General features: G+C 31.8%; 2 protein-coding genes across 3 annotated transcripts; both read left to right on the top strand.

Moving 5' to 3' along the window:
- The first annotated feature begins 1,235 nt into the window (after nucleotides 1-1,235).
- On the top strand, nucleotides 1,236-6,393 carry LOC118054985 (histone-lysine N-methyltransferase ATXR2). 2 transcript variants are annotated; one of them, XM_035066764.2, is made up of 16 exons: nucleotides 1,236-1,396; nucleotides 1,512-1,587; nucleotides 2,036-2,121; nucleotides 2,238-2,355; nucleotides 2,446-2,605; nucleotides 2,934-3,046; nucleotides 3,163-3,194; nucleotides 3,366-3,481; nucleotides 3,699-3,786; nucleotides 4,423-4,471; nucleotides 4,579-4,633; nucleotides 4,840-4,909; nucleotides 4,992-5,061; nucleotides 5,680-5,756; nucleotides 5,895-5,951; nucleotides 6,049-6,393. In XM_035066764.2, exons 1-16 carry the CDS (start codon nucleotides 1,313-1,315, stop codon nucleotides 6,166-6,168), a joined length of 1,371 nt encoding a protein of 456 aa, XP_034922655.1. In that variant the 5' UTR covers nucleotides 1,236-1,312; the 3' UTR covers nucleotides 6,169-6,393. The 2 variants fall into 2 exon arrangements, with proteins under 2 accessions (XP_034922655.1, XP_034922656.1); XM_035066765.2 differs by lacking the exon at nucleotides 1,236-1,396 and having other exon boundaries at nucleotides 1,513-1,587; nucleotides 2,028-2,121.
- Nucleotides 6,394-10,873: 4,480 nt separating this feature from the next.
- On the top strand, nucleotides 10,874-15,248 carry LOC118054986 (uncharacterized). Its single transcript, XM_035066766.2, has 9 exons — nucleotides 10,874-11,360; nucleotides 12,081-12,128; nucleotides 12,292-12,351; nucleotides 12,444-12,527; nucleotides 12,658-12,762; nucleotides 13,803-13,916; nucleotides 14,045-14,145; nucleotides 14,567-14,678; nucleotides 14,908-15,248. Exons 1-9 carry the CDS (start codon nucleotides 11,109-11,111, stop codon nucleotides 15,034-15,036), a joined length of 1,005 nt encoding a protein of 334 aa, XP_034922657.1. The 5' UTR covers nucleotides 10,874-11,108; the 3' UTR covers nucleotides 15,037-15,248.
- The last annotated feature ends 7,864 nt before the right edge of the window (nucleotides 15,249-23,112 follow it).

Below are 23,112 nucleotides of genomic sequence, written 5' to 3'. Positions count from 1 at the left end.
ATTTTTAACCCAAGCTAACTTCCACATGATTTATATTTAAACCATTAATGAGTTAAATGGTGAGGTTTCAAGATTAACCCGTTAAGTTAAGTTTAATAATAATACCAAAATATTCTTTAAAATCTGAATATTTTTAATTATAATCAATGATTTTTTTTTATTCTACATGCAGCACAGTGCATGCTTTAAAACTATTATTTCTGCCACATTTAGATAAAAAAAGATGTTATTATTTCCGAGAGATTAGGATAAAAAGGATTTTATTATTTATATAAATAATATTTTTTCCCAATTTTTCTTTCTTCTTGCTGTTTACCTCGATATTCATATGGATCGTGGAAAACCTAATAGCTTACCCTAATTTGGTGGCAGTATCACGGTGCCTAAATCTAGTAGCTTTATTTGCTCCAATTTCTATAAATAATAAAATTGAATTAATTTATTTCTTTCTAGTTAGTTTGAATTAATTCATAACTGATTATTTTTGAAATTTGATTAAAGGATATTTGCAATCACATTAATGAACATTTCACTACTAATACAACGTAAACAAAATCATGCGAACTACAATATTATTTTTATTATTTTTATTAAATTTGCTACGACCCTCTTACAAATATAATTATTTAGATAGAAAGTTATACATATTTTTGTTAAATAATAACTTCAATCATAATTTTAATCATATATATATTTTAATAAAATCAACAATAATTAAAAATAATTTTTTAAAAATAATTTTTTAAAATTTATTTTTTCATATCACAAAAAAAAAAGCTACCACAATACTAAGGTGTTTGGGAGTTTAAATTGTTTTTTTACTTGAAAATATATTTAAATAATATTTTATTTTATTTTAAATTATTTTTAATACAAATATATTAAAATAATCTGAAAACATAAAAAAATAAATAAAAATTAAATTTTTTCAAAAAATTAAAAAGCTGTAAACACTCTCGAAAGTCATCAACCTAATTCCTCCACCAATTAGACTACAGGTCGTCCATTAAAGATTTTATTCTATCTCTATGATTTTGGAAGCAAAAAACTTGGGAAAAATCTGAAAATAAAAAATAAGGAGGACTTTTGGAACCTATTTAATAATTAGGGATTACATTGGAATTGTTTCGAAATTATAAAATTAATATAATCACATATTAAAATCTAGTAATCACATTGAAATACGCGTTAATATACAAGGCTCCAAATAAATATAATTTGCCTTAAAACGTTGTTTCTCCACCTCGCCGTCACACGCCATATATAAAGAAGAAAGACAGAGACGCAGAGAGAGGAGGAGAGTGTGGTGACAATGGAAACAAAGTGTCCAGTAGATGCAAGGTGCGCAGCTGAAATATCTGCCATGCTCACCCCTCCTTCTCCTCTTCAACTCCAGGTGCTGCCTCTCTTTCTCTTTAGCTTTGAAAGCCTTCCCCCCTCTTGGGGGGGTTTTATATATGATTTTCCCCACCTGATTTGATGTACTTAATTGTTGTGTTAATGTTGATTAGGAGTATTTTGAGGAGATTATATCTGAAAGGAAATGCCATGGCATTGAAGTCAAACAAGATGGAAACTTGAGCAAAGGTATGTATGGTTCCTTCTGCTTGATCAAGCACTGGAGTGATTAGAGAAGTAGTTTTGGGATTGAGATTTAGGTTTGATTATGTTGATGAGTGTTAATTAATGTAGTTTACCAGAAATTATGCATTCAGCCCCACCTTAGAGTACCAATTGGGACCCCTTGTCGCGAATAATGGACCCCACGTGAATGCGAGAGAGGAAATGCTTGTGGTTTTGTAATAACAACTACAATGTTGGCTAGAAAATCTAGTTGTGAAATATGGAGATGGTCTGGCGTGATTAAAATGTCTGTTTATTTAATTTTTGTTTTGTTAATATGTTGCTAATATTTGATAGTGATGACAGCTTCCAAAATTTTAATCTTGGTTTTCTTAAATCACTTAGTATGGATTTGTTTTAAAAAATTATGTGTGTTTGGTGATGTTTAACTGCATATGTTGAAGCTTTTTAGGGGTTTATGCAACTATGGAACTCAAAGAAGGAGAACTTATACTGAAGGACAAGATACTTGTGGGTTTACAGCATGTTCCAAATAAGGTACTGCATCATTTGAAGATTACTCTTTTTTTTTTTGTGACACCCTTTGATTTTTTTTTTCTTTTTCATTCAAAGATTGCAAATTTACATTTTTCTTTTTTGTTTCTGGTTAACAGCTTGACTGTCTGGTGTGTGGCTATTGTTTCCAATTTATTGAGTCAGTTGAATATCAGATTGGGAGGAAACTTTATTTGCAAAGTCTAGGCGTGCCCAGCTGCAATGGATGTGATGAGGGTATGAATTTTTCACATTTTGGAAGATTGGTTTTATGTTGTTTTATTGGATGTAAAGATGATTCTCATAGAAAAGCTTATGAAATTTTAGGGGAATGTAGTTCCAGCAGCTCCAACAATAAAGCTTGTTTGCCTGAAGGAGTTATAGAAGCATTAATGAATGGTGAATTGGTATTGCCTTACTCTGACAAATTTCCCTTGCCTTCAACTGTTCCTTGTCCTGGGGGGTGTCAAGAAGCTTATTATTGCAGGTAAAGGCAAATTTAGAATTTCTTGTGGATCTTGCCTTCCATTTGACGTCCATTTCTCACTCTATGCTTTGGAGCATGGTAGAACTTTAGCAGTAAAAGCACCAAGTGAATTCTTGATGGGCCTCAAAAAGGTTATTCTATGTAATTTGGCAATAGTCATTTGACCAGAAAGTTAGCCATTGCTGCTACAAATTTTGCCTTTATTACACCAAATTTTTGGCAGTAGATAGTTTTGGCTGGGAGAATTGTCACCTCCACGTTTCTGTATAAGCATCTAGCATGAACTAATCCTCTATAATTTTTAACTATGCTGTCAACATGGTTGTAGCAAATCTTGTGCGCAGACTGATTGGGAATCTTCACATTCTTTACTTTGCACCGGGGAGAGGTCAGAATCAGTATCTATAGAGGCACTTTCAAAATTTATACAGCATGCTACTGGTAAGCTTTGAAGTTTAAGGCCGTTGCGTTCAATTAATCTGCCCAAGTACATTTATTTTGTTATTTCTATCTTCTCATTGTTTACATGTCTCCTTTACATCCTTTGATTTTCTCAGAAACAAATGATATTTTCCTCCTAGCAGCCAAGGTATGTTTATGAACACTGTTGGAATATTTCAAGTTCTTTGTGTTCTTGTTCTGAAATAAGCTACATGTTTCTATCTTTCCATGCAAGTACTTGGTATATAATATCTCTCCTGTGCACGTAAAAAATAAATCTTCTCATGGATAACTAAATCACCCAGCATCTCTTTCGCAGACTATTGCTTTCACCATTTTAAGGTATAGAAAGCTGAAAGTAGCTAATGCAGACCGCTCTGAACTTTCCTTACTTTTGGAGGCATGGAAACCAATCTCAATGGGATACAAGAGAAGGTAGATATCTTTTTCATGCTTGCTTTCTGTATCATGTCCTTTTAGTTTTCAGAGGATGAATATTTAATTAACCATAATAGAAAGATGGTGCCAATGGTAGGAGTAGGTTGGTGTTTCATTATGTGATATCTATTGAAGATGCGGAGGCATTTTTGGAACTTTAAGCAAACGCAGGAACTCAAACTGCTTTCAAAAATTTTTCTTATTTGTCTTTCAGGTGGTGGGAGTGCATTTCATTTCCAGATGATGTTGATCGTTCTGATGACACTCCATTTAGGATGCAAATACAGCAGCTTGCATTCAAGGTGAGATTTCACCTCGGCATTGTAACTTTATCTGGAAATTTCAAGGGTTCATGGAAGGGATAACAATAAACCCAACAGCTATTTCTTAATTAACATCCCAACTGGTTGGTGTCACTAGAAAGTTTCTCTAAACAACCACCACTACTTGAATCAGATATCGAGAAAAAGTTTTTCAAGGTTTGCAGCAATTTTTGTAATTTTAATACTTTAATATCCTGTTCTGTCTTTCTCTGACCCAGGGGCTCCTCGTGCATGCACCTTTTTAGTTAAAATTTTCTTGTTAGAGAGAGAAGTGGTGTTGTTTAAACTTTCTTTTAAATCTTTAAGAGAAACAAATAGATGTGATATTTAGCTTCACTAATATTTGAACAATGCCCTAAATTTTGGAAGTATCTACTTCAGCGAAGTATACCCAGCATGTAATATTTCAAATCAAGAAAGGCATTTTTATCAATAATCATCATTCATCTTCTGGAGCATTTCCAGGAGCACCATGACAAGATCTTCATCCTACTTGTGCAGTTGGTTTGATTCTGAGTGCAGCTATCTCTTTGATGAGCTACAGTTTATTTTCCTAATAACTTTTCCTGCCTCTTTTAGATAATTGGTGCTAATGGTTGGTTTTAATTTATTCAGTCACTGCAGCTTCTCAAGGCTGCCATATTTGATGAGGAATGCGAGCCATGTATCCTTTCTCCCATTTTTTTTTGTTCATTATAGTCAATTTGTGTTGAAGAAAAGTCCCTTCTCTTATTCTTACCTTTTACAGTGGAAGTCCTTGACACTTCCAAGTATTCTCCCTTGAAATCTATGGGAATATTATTGGCATGTTTGAGCTGAATAATCTGTAAGCATCACCTTTTATCAAGGCTACATTAGTACGTTCCACTTGTCTGAAATTGTAAAGCAAGCATCTTGGAAGCAATGATAATTGCAATGGCTTGGTTTATCATTACAGCAAAATATGAAAGATACCGTGTGGCTTGTTCCCTTTGCATGCATGATTAGCTTGATAATTCATGCATAGTTATTTGAAGTTCCATTTTCTGGCAGTGATCTGGTCGTAGCATCTCCAGTTGAGGATTATTTTCTGTACATTGATGATCTTCCAGATCCTGAAAAGGTTAGAACACATTTCCTTCTGAGTTCCTGAAGTTCCTTTACAATACAAATTACGAATACCATCTTAACATCGCATATGGCAGGAAAAGGCCGAAAAAATTGCACGGCAACTTTTAGATGCTCTTGGAGATGACTATTCAATTTGTTGCCAAGGTATGACTTAAATTGATGAGCTGCTTTGTCAGACAATGGTGAGAAACTAACAATATCTATATTTAAATGCCGGGTTATCTATATCAAGCTCCTAAGTGTTAAAGATAGTTGTTATCTAGCTATATAGGTTTGAACTGTTACGAAGTTTCTTTGTCTTCTCTTGTGAAGGTCATTTAGCTAAATGCCTGTAAATATTGGTTAAAATTGCCTTAAATTAGATATCAATCAGTGAGATAAAAACTGGGGTCTTGCTTGCTAAGATACACAAGTGACTGCCAGTAGGAGCTTTGCTTTGTGGTCCAAAGCAAGGAAACCGCTGGCAGCCTCTATATGTGAGTAAGAAGACCACAGAAATTCAGGATCAATAACCTGCAGATTTAACTCCCAAGCGGTGTAATTAATATTCCAGCTTTTATATTTACAGAAAGCATAGGACTTCATGGGATATTTACAGCATCTATGGTCTTGTGTATTATATAAAAGCATGCATATTTTTCCCTTTGCATTCAATTCTTTTGGCAAGTGTTTTTGTGGAAATTTCTGTATTATATCTACGGTTAGCAAAATCCTCTCAAAATGAGTATGCTTGATTTGCTAATTGTTTCAAATTTGCTCTAGGTACTGCATTCTATCCTTTACAGAGTTGCATGAATCACTCCTGCTGCCCAAATGCACACGCCTTCAAAAGAGATGAGGTGTGTTTAAGATCGAAGTTTGGCTCTCAAAGCCACACTTCATCTACCCCGACCATGTGCATCATTCTTTATGCAAGTGGTTGTGTTTGCTTTTCCACAAATACGAGTGTATCTGTTTTCATTTTTCTGTGATTGCAGGACAGAGATGGCCAGGCAGCAATCATCACCCTGAAACCAATTCTAAAGGGAGAAGAGGTGATTCATTTTATTCATTACATTCAGTTTGCCAGCAAAAGAAAACGCGCTTTTACTTAAGGATGTTGAGCAGAAAATGTTGTGACTGTTATTTCAGGTTACCGTTTCATACATAGACGAGGACCTTCCATTTGAAGACAGACAGGCATTGCTATCAGATTATGGATTCAAATGCAGGTGCAACGCTTGCTTAGAGCAAGACCCCAACAAAAAGTAGAAGACACAACAAAATTAAGAATGCTTTATAGTCAGCTGGGCAGGAAATTATTCTGGAAAAAAAAAAAATTCCCTCAGCAAATTCTTATTGTTTTCTTCTCTTACAAAATTTGTGGCGAGGGTGCACCCCCAAGATCGTGGATTGATCAACCTGGTCATGTTTGACCGGGTTAACTTTCAGAATTGTTCTTGAAAGAAAACATGGTTTGGGCAAGGTTTCAAGACATTGGAATGATTTGTAGAGTGAGCTGGGTTTAATAATACGCATGATTTGCTAAAAGTTTCCTTGTTCACCAATCAATCCTCCATAGTAAGGAGGTGTTACTGTTATGTCAACAGATAAACAAAACCCTTTACAGCAAACATTATGGTATTAGACAATCTCCTCCTTCAGGTCCCCAGCATCTACATACTCATCTGCAAGTCCAGAGCAAATCACATAAATGTTAATCCAAGGATAATTCATAGTTGATCATATACACATTGTATTTTTTCACAAGGAAAAAAATATAAATCATTATCTGTGTATTCTAGTTATATGTGGTGCCAATGACACCAAGTGCCTATAGTCTACCACAGGAGCAAGACCATCAAACCAACCTTTGAATAGGAATCTGGCGGGATTGGAGGAGTTGGAGGAAGTGGAAATGGTAAGCTTCTGGCCTCGTTCAAGCTCCCCCTTTAAGAACTCCTGGAGAAATATTTTCAGCCACTTGAACATTCTCCTCCATATCAATTTCAACTAGTTCATCAGTTGCATGAGCAGCCATGGTAGCTGATGGTGCATGAAGCACTGAGCTAGATAACATAAATATCCATGAGAGGAAGAGGAGGCAAGGGGGGCACAATCCCTTGAACAAAGCTTTAGTGATGATAATTTGCTAGTTGATAGCAGTCAAGACCTGACCTCTGCTGATGGTGGCGCGTCGTGAAAACAGCCATGCAATGTTTATATAAATGATATGTACAGAAAATACAACCCACAAGCCGCAGCTTCATTTTACTTTCCCTTTTAATTCTCTCAGCAACATTTTCTCACTTTTTTTACCTTTTCTATCTTCGACTCGCATGCTAATCTCATGTTTTTAACTGGAAAATGCTCTCATGTCATGAAAAAGAAAACCTAAAACAAAAGTGGAAAAGATGAAAAACCCTCTTTCCTTTCTTTTGTTTGCCTTCATTTCCTATATAGGCCAGTGACTGCCATTCCTATTGCCCACCACCTCAAATTCCTTGTTGCTATTAGTACTTTTGATTTTAGTAAATATAATAATATTAATAACATAAATAATACTATTTTTAATTCCAAGAATATTTAAAACGCAAATAATAATATTTTTTATATTAAAAATTTAAATTCTTATAAAAATAATAATATTATAACACAAATAATAATATCTTTGATATGAATATGTTAAATCATTAAAAAAAAAAATATTTAGAACCCAAATAATAATATTTTGATATGAATACTTTAAATAATAAGAAAAATATTAATATTTTTTAGATGAATACTTTGTATTATAAGAAAAAAAATAATAATATTTACAATGCAAATTATAATATTTTTTTTATATTAATACATGTCGCGGGCTAACTTTTTATTTTTATAAAAAATACCATAAATTTTTATAATATAAATGATAATATGTTTCCAATATTAATAGCAATATTTTATTTGAAATTTATTAATTATTTTATTAATAATATTAATTATAATAAAAATAATAATATTTCAAAAATAAATAATAATATTTAGAATCCTAGGATCCAAGAATCTTGGGTCTTGATGGAGGACCCAACAAAATTGAGTTCTTCCACGTGACCCATTAATCTTGGGTCTTGATGACAGATGCATTTCTCTTGGTTCTAGCACAATGAGCCAAGCATTAGGTGTCTCCAAGTGAGGAGCTGACATGGTTCCCACTCAGCGTAGACCAAGCGTCATAGGGGTGTACCCAATATTGAGGCAAGATTCAAGTGCAATGTATGCGCTTTCCTAGAAGCCCAAACGCCATGTGGGTGTAGGGGTCTGCCCAACCCTAGGCAGCAGCCCAAGCACCACGTGTTCACATATAGTTTTTCTTCGATAATAATAACAGTTTTTTTAAAATTTAATAATGATGATAATAATAATAATAGTAATAATAATTTTTAATTTTATTTTTAAAATCAAATCTATGGTTTTTTTCAATATTAATAGTAATTTTGTTTATTCTAATTTAGTAATTATTTTCTTAAAAATATTAATTATTATAAAAATAAATAATATTTATAACACCAAAGATAATATTTTTAATATTAATAATTTTTATTATAGTAAAAATAATAATATTCATAACACAAATAATAGTATTTTTTAATTCCAAAAATATTTAGAACGCAAATAATAATATTTTTTATATTAAAAAATTGAATTTTTATAAAAAATAATAATATTATAAGACAAATAATAATATCTATGAATATGTTGAATTATAAAAATAATAATAATATTTTGATATTAATACTTTGAATAATAAGAAAAATAATAATATGTTTTAGATGAATACTTTGTATTCTAAGAAAAATAATAATATTTACAATGCAAATTATAATATTTTTTATATTAATACATAGAATTGCTGAATATTTTTAATAATAATATGTCGCAGGCTCACTTTTTATTTTTATCAAAAAAACCATAAAAATTTATAATATAAATAATGATATGTTATCAATATTAATAGTAATATTTTCTTTGAAATTTATTGATCATTTTATTCATAATATTAATTATAATAAAAATACAAATATTTCTAAAACAAATAATAATATTTAGAATTGGCTCCATACATACGGCCTATTGATCTTGGATTCTAATGCAGGACCTATTCCTTTTGGGTCTAGCGAAATGACCCAAGCACTAGGCGTCCCTAAGTGGGGCGCAGACCTGGACACGCTTAGCATAACACAAGCGCCACGTGGTTGAAAGGGGGTATGCCCAACCCTATATAGCAGCCCAAGCACCAATGTCCCAAAGTGATTTTTTCTTCGATAATAATAATATTTTTTTAAAAATTTATTAATGATGATGATAATGACGGTGATGGTGGTGATAATGATGATGATGATGATAATAATAATAATAATAATAATAATTTTTTTAGTTTAACCTTTCAAATCAAATCTATGAGTGTTTTTCAATATTTAGAAATAGTTTATTTTTCTAATTTAGTAATTATTTTATCAATAATATTAATTATTATAACAATACTAATATTTATAACACAAAAGATAAATAGTTTTAATATTAATACTTTTCCTTAAAGTGAAAATAATAATATTCAAAACACAAATAATATTATTTTTAATTCCAAAAATATTTAGAACTCAAATAAAAATATTTTGTATATTAAAAATTTAATTCTTATAAAAATAATAATATTATAACAGAAATAATTTTATCTTTGATATGAATATATTGAATTCGAAGAAAAATAATAGTATTTTTATATATGAATATTTTTGAATAATAAGAAAAATAATGTTTTTGAATAATAATGTTTTAGTTGAATACTTTGTCTTCTAAGAAAAATAATAATATTTACAACATAAATTATAATATTTTTTATATAAATACCTTGAATTGTTGAATATTTTTAATAATACTACGTCGTGGGCTTATTTTTTATTTTTTATAAAAAACACCATAAAAATTTATAATATAAATAATAGTATGTTTTCAGTATTAATTGTAATATTTTCTTTGAGATTTATTAATTATATTATTAATAATAATATTTCTAAAATAAATAATAATATTTAGAATCCTAAAACCAAGAAATCTTGGGTCTTGATAGAGTTTCCAAAAGAATTAGGGCCTTTTCCCCTTGGGTCCAATATCATGACCCATGCGTCAGGTGTCCCCAAGTGAGGCACGAGCATGACTCATTCTCAGCATAGCCCAAGCTCCATGTGTGCGCTAGGGTGTGCCCAACCTCTAGGTAGGCATTCCAAGCACCAAGTGGACGCAGGGGTGCTCCCAACCTCCAGGTAGGCATCTCAATCGCCATGTGTGCCCAACATTGAGGCAGTAGCCTAAGCGCCACATATGTGATTTGTCTACCAACACACAGGCAGACAACCTAAACACCAAGTTTGCGATATGGGTGCCCAGCCCCAAGACAATCATCCTAAGCGCCATGTGTGTGTAGCCCTAAAAGGCACAACTCCAGCCTGATGCTTGGGGTTTGCTGGTTGTAGCCTCACAGATGCCTCCATCAAACAGTGCAGTCTATAGTAAAAGCACTTATTACTCACGATGAACAAGATTTCACGCAATAATGAAATAATTATTATTTTAGTTATAGCTAATAAAATGGTATCCAAACCCCATCAAAAATTATAAAAATAACTTTATCTACTTATAATTTTATTTTTAATTTTCTTTCTTTTTTAACTTGATTATCATATAATTTCTCGATATTAAGTTGGTGACGAAAAACAAATCTTATTCCCTCTCAACGCGGAGAAAGGAAACTAATATAGCAATAATAATAATAATTAAAAAAGGTAAAGCAGGAAATTAAAACCTCCCTCCTTTTAACCATCCAATCAAATGCTGCCACGTACACACCTGACCCACCAAAGCCTTGCAAAAATCGCAACAACCACGTCACGTCAATCCAAACCACCGCGTCAGCGTCCCTATAAAATAAAATCCGCCACCACCATTGAACCTGATTTATAAAAGAATGGCTTGACTCGCTCACTTCTTACTCCCCTCAACTCACGCGAGTCACACCGATTTTTAACCACCACCGCAAAGTCCCCTCTCCAGCACCACCAAACTACCCTCAATCTCTCTCACTCCATCTACACACCCCCAAAATTCCCCTGAATCATCGCCTTTGCCACCAAATTAGCAATCCGATAACCCCCGACCCGAACCCGAGTACGATGGATCCGAACCCTTCTAATGAGGAATTTGTCCACATCGAAAACCCTAGCGATAATGATAATCATTTAAGCGAAAGCATAGTTGACGTTGCTAATGAGCTTAGCGAAGATGATAATAAAAACGACGACGTGGCGGAGAGGAAGGAGCTCCCAGAGGAACTTTCTAGAAGCGTGATGGTCCTCACGTGCGAGTCGAAAGCTGAAGGTGGCACGTGTGTCGTGCATTTAGTTGGTACTGCTCATGTTTGTCAGGTGAAAATTGAAATTCTGTGTTTTTCTCTTTTGTGTTTGGTTATTGAGAAAGCGAAGGAAAATTTGAGAAATTGGGAAAGTTTGGAACCTTTTGTCTTCTGTGTAGAATGGCCAACTTGTAAATTTTTGGCGGAAATAAAGTAGGACTTGAAATGTGAATTATTTGATTTTAATTTGTGTTTTTCTGTTTGGCTGCTGAGAAAGTAAAGGAAAACTGGAGTATGGAATAGTTTAGATTGATAAAGAGGAATAAAATTCTGTTCTTAAGCGAGTACTACTATCTTTTAACAAAATTGAAAAATGTAAAGTGTTTGGTTTTGATTTAAATTCTGTTTGGTTGCTGAGAAAGTGAAGGGAAAATAGAGAGATTGTTGAAGTTGGAAACTATTTTTTGTGTGCGTGTTTGCTGGGTTTTGACTCTTGAATGCTTGAGAAAGAGAGATTCTTTGCTTGAGGAAGCCTAAAAAGGCTACTTTTGTAATTTCTGCAAGTTTAAATTTTGGTTTTTATTTTATTTTTCTCTCCTATTGAAGAGAAAGTGAAGGAAAAAGCTTAAATTTTTAAATTGTGAAACCCTCTGTTGTTTAGGGATGCTTGACAAAAGGAAATTCTTTGCATAAGTGAGTATAAAATGGATAATTTTGTAAATGTTAGAAAAATCACGATAAAATTGAAAAATATTTAAATTGTTTACGTTTTTTGTTGGGTTGTGAATTGTAGGAATCATGCAGGGAAGTACAAGCTGTAATCAGTTACTTGAAACCGCAGGTGCTTTTTCCTTTTTTGTGAAACTTCGATAGAATATTGATTCCAAACATTCACGAAAAGGTCATTTTTTAGCAGGTTAGCTGCCTGTATTTAGATAGTTTTGACTGCTTGTACTTGTCCCATGAAATCTCCACAAAGTGAAGCTAGCATTTGTTGATTACAGGTTGTATTTCTGGAATTATGTGCGAGTAGAGTGGCTATGCTTTCTCCTCAGAAATTAAAGGTCTCTCCCGGAGTTTCTTGCTTTCATTATTCCATTTATGTTCTTTACCCTTTAAGTTTTCATTTTGTGATGTGTTCATTTTTGGTTTTCAGGTGCCAACAATGGGGGAAATGATAAAGATGTGGAAGAAAAATCATAACACCTTTGGAATTCTTTATAGCTGGTTTCTTGCCAAGGTAAGCATTTAAGATGAATTTCTTATTCATGTTTTTTGTGGAGGACTAGGATATTCTACATCAAGATTGTTGTAAGTTATTTTTTGCATCAAGCTTATTTGGTCACCTTTTATTTTTCTTTTTGTGTAAGGTTGCTGATAAGCTCGAAGTTTTTCCTGGTTCTGAGTTCCGGGTAGCATTTGAAGAAGCAAGAAAGTACGAGGGCAAGGTAGTGCTTGGTGATCGTCCTGTACAGGTAAGATTCATTTGCTGTATAGTTTGTTAGAAGTGCTTATGTTTCTTCTGAAATTGATATGCTGGATTATCTATTAAGTAAGAGGACAAGGGAGTTGGGTGGAATAAGGTGTTTTACTGCAAGAGAAATTCCTTCTGTGTTTATGAATATATTAGTATTCATATGATTTCCATTCACATCTAGTTTTTTCATAAGAGAAATTTCGTGGTATACCCTCCTTCAGGCTGATTTTGAGATTGTGGGAAAAAAAATTGTAGTGACCTCCTTTAAGGTCAATTAGGAGGTTTAATTTTAGTTGCCTATTAGATACTTGGTTGCTACAGGTGCCTTAGTTTCTATATCATAAGATTTGCATTTTTTATTCCAAAATCTAAATCTAGTGCCAATATCCCTATACCGAAGTGCTTATCTTTATTGCAATCATGTTTCAAGTATTTTATTACATGTGAAAAACTTGATGGCATAATCACTGTGAAGGCTGACTGTGAATTTGATACCATGGGATGCATGTTAGATATTTTTGTGCTTGGAACTGGCTTTTCCCTGCTCTGGTTATCATTTCTAAGTGTTAATCTTGGGCCAAAAATTCCCCATCAAGACATGTTGCCATTCATCTAAAGTATCTATTTCTCTGACTTCTGGACTGAGACATCTATTGTGTTTAGTGGGCTTGTCAAATGTTCATTCTGGATGCTTCTTCAACTGTATCTTTATGAATGTGGATTGTGTAAAAACAATAAACTCACCTTTTGATTTTGATCAAGTATTGTCCACCTAAGCTTGTTGCCTCAGCCTCAGCTTTGGTCAGAAAAGCTTAGTAATAGGGGTCCGATCTCTGGAAACTGGAGAACCATAATTGGGCCTGTGAGCTCTTTAGGGCGCCCTCAATATATGTTTTCAAATACTGCTATACAATTTCAACCCGTCATAGCTTAATAAGCTTCTTTAATCTTCCTCACATCTCTTTTGATGCTATTCTGTTTCGTTCTTCTTACTGCTGTTACAAACTACTCTGACTTTGATGGCATCAACTGAAACAGATTACATTACGGAGGACATGGGGTAAAATGCCAGTTTGGCATAAAGTAAAATTTATGTACTCATTACTTTTTCAAGCATTATTTTTACCAAGCTCTGAGGATCTTGAGAAAATGGTAAAATCCCTCAACCCCCTTTCCCTTTACTCATTTCCTCCAAAAAATTCAATTTTTTTTCCTTAGCTGCAGACATTATTCGAGATTACTAAATGTGGTTGACAGTCAATTTGTTTGCTTATTTTTAGCTAAAAGAAATGGATGATGTTGACATGCTGACTCTAGTCATTCAAGAAATGAGCAAGCAGTTCCCCACTCTTATGGAAACCCTTGTGCAAGAGCGAGATCAGTTAGTAGTCTTTTGCCTCCATTTATTTCTGTAATTTGATGCTTTCTTTAGTTGGGAAGAGATGATAGTTCCTGCCTTTGTTGCTGGCTTTCATAAAAAGGAAGGAGAAGAGTCTATTGGGAAACAGTTCTCTGTTTCTTTCTGCTTGATGTTGATTGCATCCAAGTTTATAAACGGAATTGAGTTGCTAAAATATTTTTCAACTTCCTTTGCCCGTGTCTCTTTGGAGTTGGAGTTGTGTGTTTATAGTTTGATGTCTGATGATCTGCTGGTTTAAGAAAATGTTTTGGACAATCCTACCTTGAAGTCATGTTCCTTTTGTATCTATCAGTGAATAGCTGTGTGAAAGTTTAGGGATATGAGCACTCTGCAAAAAAAACTTCCTATTTTGAATGAATTTATTGATATCACAAACTTTCAGGTACATGTCATCAACCCTTCTAAGAATTGCGAAAGAACATAATTCAGTCGTTGCAGTTGTTGGAAAGGGGCATTTGCAAGGGATTAAGAGGCATTGGGAGCAGCACATTGAGGTTTGTTTTGAACATATTTTGAGTTATGTACTTGTTAGAAATACAGAATTCCAAACTTTCTAGTTAATCCATTAATAAGTCTGTGACTCATTATGCAGTTAGTTTTTATCATTGGAACCTTAAAAATAACCAGATTAGCATCCTCCTTGTCTGCCCATCTTTTAGATTTTCTTAAATCTTCAGAGTTTAGACTTCCATGCTCACCAGCTCTACCTTCCTGTTGTTGCAGTTGAAGGATCTTATGGAACTTCCTTCACAGAAATCAACTGTTTCAGCTCGGAAGGTTCTTGCATCGCTAGGTGTTGCAGTTGCTGGTGTGGCTATTGTTTCAGGCATTTATCTTTCACGCAAGAAATAGTTAACAAGAGCTTCAATTTGCATCATGGATCATTTACGATACACAATTTCTTAGTCACAATTCACAAAGTATTCTTTCAAAGCTTGTTTGATTGGCCACAGAACAAATAAGGACATAACAAATAGTCCTACTAGGGTTCCTGTATACATACGTGTAACTACTTGAAAGTTGCTTTTATACAGTCGTCTTATGGGAGTTCATCCTTGCTAAAATTTCTTAATGAATAACAAGCAAAGATTCAATAGCCCAACAATCCTACAGGCAAACAACAACGGGCACAGAGGGCAAGAAGTACTTGTGACTAGCCACTTAATGATGCAATGAGAATGATACAGATGAGAGCATGTTGTGCAAGCAGCTTCAGATCCGATGAGAAGATGTTCCGAGCAAACTGGACAGAATAAATCTTCCTCAGAACCCAGATTGTGGTCAACTTTAGTTTTCTGTAAGCATGGAATTGGCGGTTTGCAAGCTTGTAGCACCAGATCAAAAGGTTCCTTAAATAAATTCCAAGAGGTTGCGTCATCATCATCCACATGAATCCCTGTCGGAAGTTTAAACTCGATGATCACTCCGCTCTCGTCGTCGTCGGTTTCGCATGCCTCAGAGGCCACAATGCACACGAACAAGTGATCGCATTCAAGAGGCATTTTCGTAAGCATGGAAATTATCTCAAGTAAGTCTTCTTTGTCTTCTAAAGATAATGGGATGCCTAAGTTGTCCAATATCAATTCAGTGCTTCGGATTTCTTTGAAGAAAAACAATACATTTTCCATACATGGTGCCTGAAATTTGACTCTAGCCAATAGAGCATAGCCATTATTCCCCATAACTATTTCTCTTATTTTAAGGAAAGATAAGCGTGCAGTAGATGATTAGGCTGCGTTTATCTTTCATCAATTTTTACGTTTATGGTGAAACTTGAGTTTGTTTGGCAGCGTAATTACGGTTGCTTTTTAAATAACTATTCATGTCAAAATACATGACAATAAAATTTTTTTAATTTTTTTTTTTTGATATCAGCACTTCAAAATAATTAAAAAACATTAAAAATATATTAATTTGAAGTTAATAAAAAAAGAAAAAAAATTAATTTTTTTCAAAAGTACTTTTAAAACACAAAAAGAAACAGGTCAGTCAAATTGTGTTTTGTACTGTAGGGCCCGCAAAAAAATTGAATTTGAAATGCAGTTTTTGTGAAGTAGTTTTTGCATGTGTTTTTAACTAAGTTTTATAAAACCTTGTTTGTTTTTGCATTTTAAAAGAGTTTTTGAAAAAAATTAAATTTATTTTTATTTTTTTGTTTCAAATTGATATATTTTTAATGTTTTTAGATTATTTTGATGTATTGATATTAAAAATAATTTTTTAAAAATAAAATAAATATTATTTTGATACATTTTCAAGTAAAAAAAATACTTTGAAAAGTACTATGATTATATTTTCACTAAATATTTTATACATGTTTTTTTACTATACATAAGCTTTAATTTTTTTTTTTTATCAAATATGTGTTTAAATTCAATTAATTACGACTAGTTATATTTTTTTTTAAAATTATAATTAAAAAAACGACACATTTTTAAGAATAGTTGTATTGTGTAGTACCAACGGCTAAAGGTATTTTTTGTACTTATTGGATACAAATTAAAACGTGGAAACCTAATATAAATTTACAATCCAACAATTTAGGAACTTTTTTTTTTTTTTTTTGGCCGGGTAGCGAGGTTAACTCATGAATTATTATTAGAATGATTTAAATTAATTATTTTTATTAAATTAATTATTTTATTTTAAAAAAATAAAAATTAATTAACGTTGACTTGTACTAAAAATCCAACTAGGTCAATTGAGATTTAACGGTTTAATATATCTTTTTATTTCTAGTGTCATATAATGGATCATAAATGATTATCGAGTGAATTAAATCAAGTTTAACAACTAAATTTTTTCATGTATTTTCCACTAAAAAATTATTATCCATTGGAACAAATATTTCGCAACCTAGAACGACACAGAGGGCATGTAGCTCTCTTCAATAGCCAATTAACGATACAATGGAAACCATACACATCTACCCAGAAAAATTTAAAATTTTATAAAACACGCTTACTATTGCAAAAACATGTCTATAAACTGTTGGCCTGTAGGACTATAGATAATAGTGATTAGAGGGAGTTTAAGGAAATCCTTATCCCTTCTCGATTCGGATTGGACATGCTCGCTTCAAATAATAGCCTATTATAAAGAAAAATAAATGATGTGGGGGGTTTTCATTGTAGTTTTTGATATAAATTATTGTGAATTGTAATTAAGGTTGTTAAAAATATTTTTTTTGACATGACAAGGAAAATAGAATATAAACTTGGATCGTAAACTTGAATCGTAAAATAATAAGTAATTTTTTTTTAATTAATTATATATTGACAATTTTAGTCAAGAAATTAAATTAAATAAAAATTTGATAAAGGAGTCAACAATATTATAATCAATGAGTGATCTAAATAAAATGAGATGGATAAATAATATGAATTAATAAATTAATGACAAAAAAAAATAAAAAGTCTCATAACAAAACTTCTTAATGCAGGGGAATCCCTTAATGGTAGAAAGTACACATGAACTGGTGATAACTTGGTTGTTCCCATCACAAATAAGTCTTAATGGATTCCTTTTGGGTTACAAGCTAATAAACTTAAACTGATAATTAACTAATATAAATTCAATAATGAAATAAACCACTAAACAATGTTTAATGTGCTAGAAAAAAAATTTAAATTCAAAATAATTATTCAAAAATAAATAAATAAATAGAATAGAATAATAAAAAAAATTTCATATTAAAATTTCTCTATGTAGCCTAAATCTTTATTTTTTGTATATTCTTGGCATATTTAAGTTCTAATGTCAAACATGTTGTTTTTTCTCGTCTGAATGAATTAATGGGCCTACGATATATGATTGGAAAACTTTAGATGTCTAGTTTTCAACCCAACTTTAATCGCATAAATATTCTACTAGTAGCTTTAGATATATCACAAATAATACATGAATGTCTAGTTTGATATATTTGACAAGATTCATCTACCAGCTTTGACCATTTGAAATATTATATTCCTGAACCATTTGACCTGAAAATTGACATAATATATTTTCATGTGTCTAATATTTTCTTATAAAATTTCAGTTTTATCCAATATACAGTTTGAAAGATATGCTCAATCTCGCAAAACTAGTCAGCAGATATTTTAAGGCTAAATTTGGATATGACTTGGTCCATATCACAAATTTAGTAAACTCATAAAATTGGACCAAGTTTATCAATTTTGCACGAGTTAAATCTGATTTTTCTGATTTTTGAGTTTTAGTCTGATTTTACGGGTTAGATACATGTTGACTCGGAAAATCATATGATTTCATGAGTTAACTTGTGATTTTAACAACAATAATTGCGACAATAAAATTTACTTAGGTATAGTGTGTAATTAAAAGGACCATGAGGGGCGTTTTAGTATTTTTAGGTTGTCTTTTCTATTTTTTATTTAAAAAGCTGCTGGCACGTGTGCCAAATGTCGCGGTGAGTGCGCAGTTCTCGCTCCATTAAAGAAGCACTTGAGATGCCTCTTGGTACAAATTTGATCATATGTCGTTTAAATAGATGCGCAGACGAGCCCTCTTTCACATGGCGTGATGCGTGTAGAGATATCATGGTTAGATTCTTGTTGGTGATTGATTGTTTGTATTTGTTTTTTCTCCTATCAACTAAAGTTCATGATTGTCCTCTATTTTTTTGTTGTTTGTTTGGGTCTGGCAAACACGCCAGACCCAAACTACTTGAGTTTGACAATCATGTTTGGTACTAGACTTGTACATGGGTCTGGTATGGTTGCGAGACCCAAAGCTCATGGGTCCTGCATTGCTACCAGATCCAAGTCGCTTGGGTATGACATGACTACTAGACTCAAAATATTTAAAACATTCTATATACTTTTAATATATTTTTTTTACCTATGAAAAAAAAAATACTTACCCTCATGATACTAATCCTCTGCAGAGCGCCGACCAATATACTACTGGGTTCTAGGTTTTGTTTTTCTCTAAAATGAGAACTTTTTTTTCACCCAAGTGAATTGAAAATTAAAAAAGACCAAAGAATTGAAGGATAAATTCATTTACTGTCTCAATTAAATAAAAAGGATGTTTGAAAGTGTATTAGAGGTTATTTTTAAAGTATTTTTTTTTGCTTAAAATATATTAAAGTAATGTTTTTTTTATTTTTTAAAATTATTTTTGAAGTCATTATATCAAAATGAAAAAAACATAAAAAATAATAATTTTTTTAAATCAAACTTTATTCAAACTCCAATGCAAATGCAGTCCAAAGCCCCCAAAAAATTAAGAATTAAATATAGTTTTGAACCTATTATCATTTTGGCTAGAGAATTAATACCTCAATGCTCAATATAATTAGATTCAAACATTTTACTAATCACCAATAATTTAATTAAATTAGCTTCCACTTTTTTAATTTCGAACATACCATTTTAAAAATTGAAAACTTGAATATTTGCTATTGTGGTGATATGTGTTTTCAATAATATTTTTCAAATAAACATATATTAAAATGATATTTATTTTTTTATTTTTATTTTTTTTTAATTAAGACATTAAAATTATATATATTTTTTAAAATCATTTTAATATTTTTCAGATGAAAAATAAGTTAAAAACCCGTAACACAAAAACAAATACTTAATTAATTTTACCGTGATCAGGTTGAATACTTAATCGTCATGAGTATTTCCCAGTAAGAGGTTTGAGAGATTTTGTAAAAGAAGTGCGTCTTGTTCTAACAAAATTAACCATTAATTAGGCTAGAGTATAATTTATTTGGTACTCGCGCCTGTATACCAAGAGAAACTAAAAATTTGATCTTTTCGGCCCTTAAACTAATTTAATCAAACATTATTGTCATAAAAAACTCAAGATTCAAAGTCTGATTGGTTCAGATCCTTATTGAATTAGATAAGATATTAATTGAATCAAATCCAATCAACCAAGCTGATTTTTAATGACTTGGTTGATTTGACACAATGGACACAGTTTGACAGCAGCATAGCACTGTTCCTTAATAAAAGAGAGAAAAGACATTAAAGACAACAAATCTTGGTCCTTGAATCAACCAACTGGCAGCTTAGAGCGACACATAGGGCAAGAAGTACTCTTGGATAGCCACTTGACAATGCAATGGCAATGGAACAGGTGAGAGCATCTTGTAGTCGCAGCTTCAGACCCATCAGGAAAATCTTGCAAGCAAATTGCACAGCATAACTCTTCATTCATGGAACCCAGATTTTGTTGCTCAATCTTTACTTTCTTCAAGCATGGAATCGGTGGCTTGCAAGCTGGTAATACAGGATTCTCAGGGTTTTCGACAACACCAACTCCCACAGTCCCAACAGGAATTGTTGTCTACTAACTTGCAAGCCAGCCTGCGATTCCTTGACAATAATGAACTCTACAGTAACCCTTTTGGAAAGAAACTGAGTTGAATAGACAGAAGATGACGATGGCTCCATGCTTTCGCTTGAAATACTTGCCTGGAGTTGGAAGAAAACCGATTAGCAGAGATGTGTGAAATTGTTTCCCTAACGAAGTCTTTTTATAGAAAGGAAATTAAAGGGTTTCCATGTCTGTTCCGGATTCCGAATGGAAATTGGTAAAACATGTCTATAAACTGTTGGCCTGAAGGACTATAGATAATAGTGATTAGAGGGAGTTTAAGGAAATCCTTGTCCCTTTCCGATTCGGATTGGACATGATCGCTTCAAAGAATAGCCTATTTTAAAAAAAAAATTAAATGACTTGGGTTTTCATAGTAGTTCTAGACACAAATTACTATGAATTACGATTAAGATTGTAAAAATTGTTTTTTTAACATCATGAAAAATACAATATAAACTCGAATCATAAAATTATAAGTGATTTGTTTTAACTAATTATGTATTGATAATTTCAGTCAAGAAATTTACTTGCATTAAAATATGATAAAGGAAGTCAACAATATTATAATTAATGAGTGATCTAAATAAAATGAGAGAAATAGATAATATGAATTAATAAATTAATGACATAGATAATATTATAATTAAGTCCGATTTTACTGATTTTTGAGTTTTAGTCTGATTTTACAGGTTGTTAGATAAATTTTGAATCGTGTATGATTTTACGAGTTAACTCGTGATTTTAATAACAATAATTGCGACAATAAAATTTACTTAGGTATAGTGTGTAATTAAGAGGACCATGAGGGGCGTTTTAGTATTTTCCTCAGAACCCAGATTGTGGTCAACTTTAGTTTTCTGTAAGCATGGAATTGGCGGTTTGCAAGCTTGTAGCACCAGATCAAAAGCTTACTTGAATGAATCCCAAGAGGTTGCGTCATCATCATCTACATGAATCCCTGTCGGAAGTTTAAACTTGATGATCACTCCACTCTCGTCGTCGTCGGTTTCGCATGCCTCAGAGGCCACAATGCACACGAACAAGGTGATCGCATTCAAGAGGCATTTTCGTGAGCATGGAAACATATCATCTCAAGTAAGTCGTCTTTGTCTTCTAAAGACAATGGAATGCCTAAGTTGTCCAATATCAGTTCAGTGCTTCGGATTTCTTTGAAGAAAAACAATACATTTTACATGCATGGTGCCTGAAATTTGACTCTAGCCTTAGGTTCCAATAGAGCATAGCCATTATTCCCCATAATTATTTCTCTTATTTTAAGGAAAGATAAGCGTGCAGCAGATGATTAAGCTGTGTTTGTTTTTCACCAGCTTCTGCAAACAAGGTGTTTAGAGCTTGTTTGATGTGGTTGTTTTTCAAATAACTTTTCGTGTTAAAATACATGTTAATAATATTTTTTTATTAATTTTTTTTTTTACATCAACATATCAAAATGATTTGAAAACATTAAAAACACATTAATTTGAAGTTAATAAAAAATAAAAAAATTTTTAATTTTTTTTAAAAGCGTTTTTGAAACGTAAAAACAAATAGAACAAACCAAACTGTGTTTTGTACTGCAGGCCAGTTTAAAAATTGAGTTTGAAATGTAGTTTTGTAAAGTAGTTTTTACATGTTTTTTAATTAAGTTTCATAAAATTTTGTTTGTTTTTGCATTTTAAAATTTTTTTTGAAAAAAATTAAATTTTTTTATTTTTTTCTTTGCTTTAAATTAATATATTTTTTGGTGTTTTTAGATTATTTTGATGTATTAATATTAAAAATAATTTTTTAAAAAATAAAAAAATACTTTGAAAAGTAACCGTGATTATATTTTTTACTAAATATTTTATACATATTTTTTTTACTATACATAAATTTTAATCATATTTTTTACCAAGTATATATCTAAATTTAATTAATTACGGCTAATTATATTTTTTAAAAAATCATAATTAAAAAACGACATTTTTAAGAATAGTTGTATTGGATAGTCCCAAGAGCTGAAGGTATTCATGTACTTATTGGATACAAATTAAAAACGTGGAAACCTAATATTTTTTATTTTGACCGGGTAATTAGGTTAACTCGTTAATTATTATTAGAATGATTTGAATTAATTATTTTTATTAAATTAATATTGTTTATTTTTTAAAAATAAAAATTCATTGACGTTGACTTGTACTAAAAGTCAATTGAGATTTAACGGTTTAATATATCTTTTTATTTCTCGTGTCATATTATGGATCATAAATGATCATTGAGTGAATTGAATCAAGTTTCACAACTAAATTTTTTCATGTATTTTCCACTAAAAAATTATTATCCATTGGAACAAATATTTCGCAACCTAGAAGGACACAGAGGGCACGTAGCTCTCTTCAATAGCCAATTAACGATACAATGGAAACCATACACATGAGATCAAGTAGGGGAAGCAGCTCCAGACCCAACAGGAAAATCCAGCGAGCAAACAGCACATCAGGACCCTTCATCAGGACCCAAGATCTGTTCAATCTTCAAAATCTACCCAGAAAAATTTAAAATTTTATAAAACGCGAAAACATGTCTATA

Source organism: Populus alba, chromosome 17 (assembly GCF_005239225.2).
Source record: "Populus alba chromosome 17, ASM523922v2, whole genome shotgun sequence".
NCBI classification, from domain to species: Eukaryota; Viridiplantae; Streptophyta; class Magnoliopsida; order Malpighiales; family Salicaceae; genus Populus; species Populus alba.
Note: the sequence above shows the minus strand (reverse complement) of the source record. Positions and strands in the feature narration are given on the sequence as shown.

What these genes read in the sequence shown, in the direction of transcription:
- LOC118054985 (XM_035066764.2), top strand. Translation starts at nt 1,313, where the DNA reads ATGGAAACAAAGTGTCCAGTAGATGCAAGGTGCGCAGCTGAAATATCT. An exon ending in CTTCTCCTCTTCAACTCCAG is followed by an intron (nt 1,397 to 1,511) that starts GTGCTGCCTCTC and finishes AATGTTGATTAG; the next exon opens with GAGTATTTTGAGGAGATTAT. An exon ending in TACAGCAGCTTGCATTCAAG is followed by an intron (nt 3,787 to 4,422) that starts GTGAGATTTCAC and finishes TAATTTATTCAG; the next exon opens with TCACTGCAGCTTCTCAAGGC.
- LOC118054986 (XM_035066766.2), top strand. Translation starts at nt 11,109, where the DNA reads ATGGATCCGAACCCTTCTAATGAGGAATTTGTCCACATCGAAAACCCT. An exon ending in GTACTGCTCATGTTTGTCAG is followed by an intron (nt 11,361 to 12,080) that starts GTGAAAATTGAA and finishes TGTGAATTGTAG; the next exon opens with GAATCATGCAGGGAAGTACA. An exon ending in CTGAGGATCTTGAGAAAATG is followed by an intron (nt 13,917 to 14,044) that starts GTAAAATCCCTC and finishes GCTTATTTTTAG; the next exon opens with CTAAAAGAAATGGATGATGT.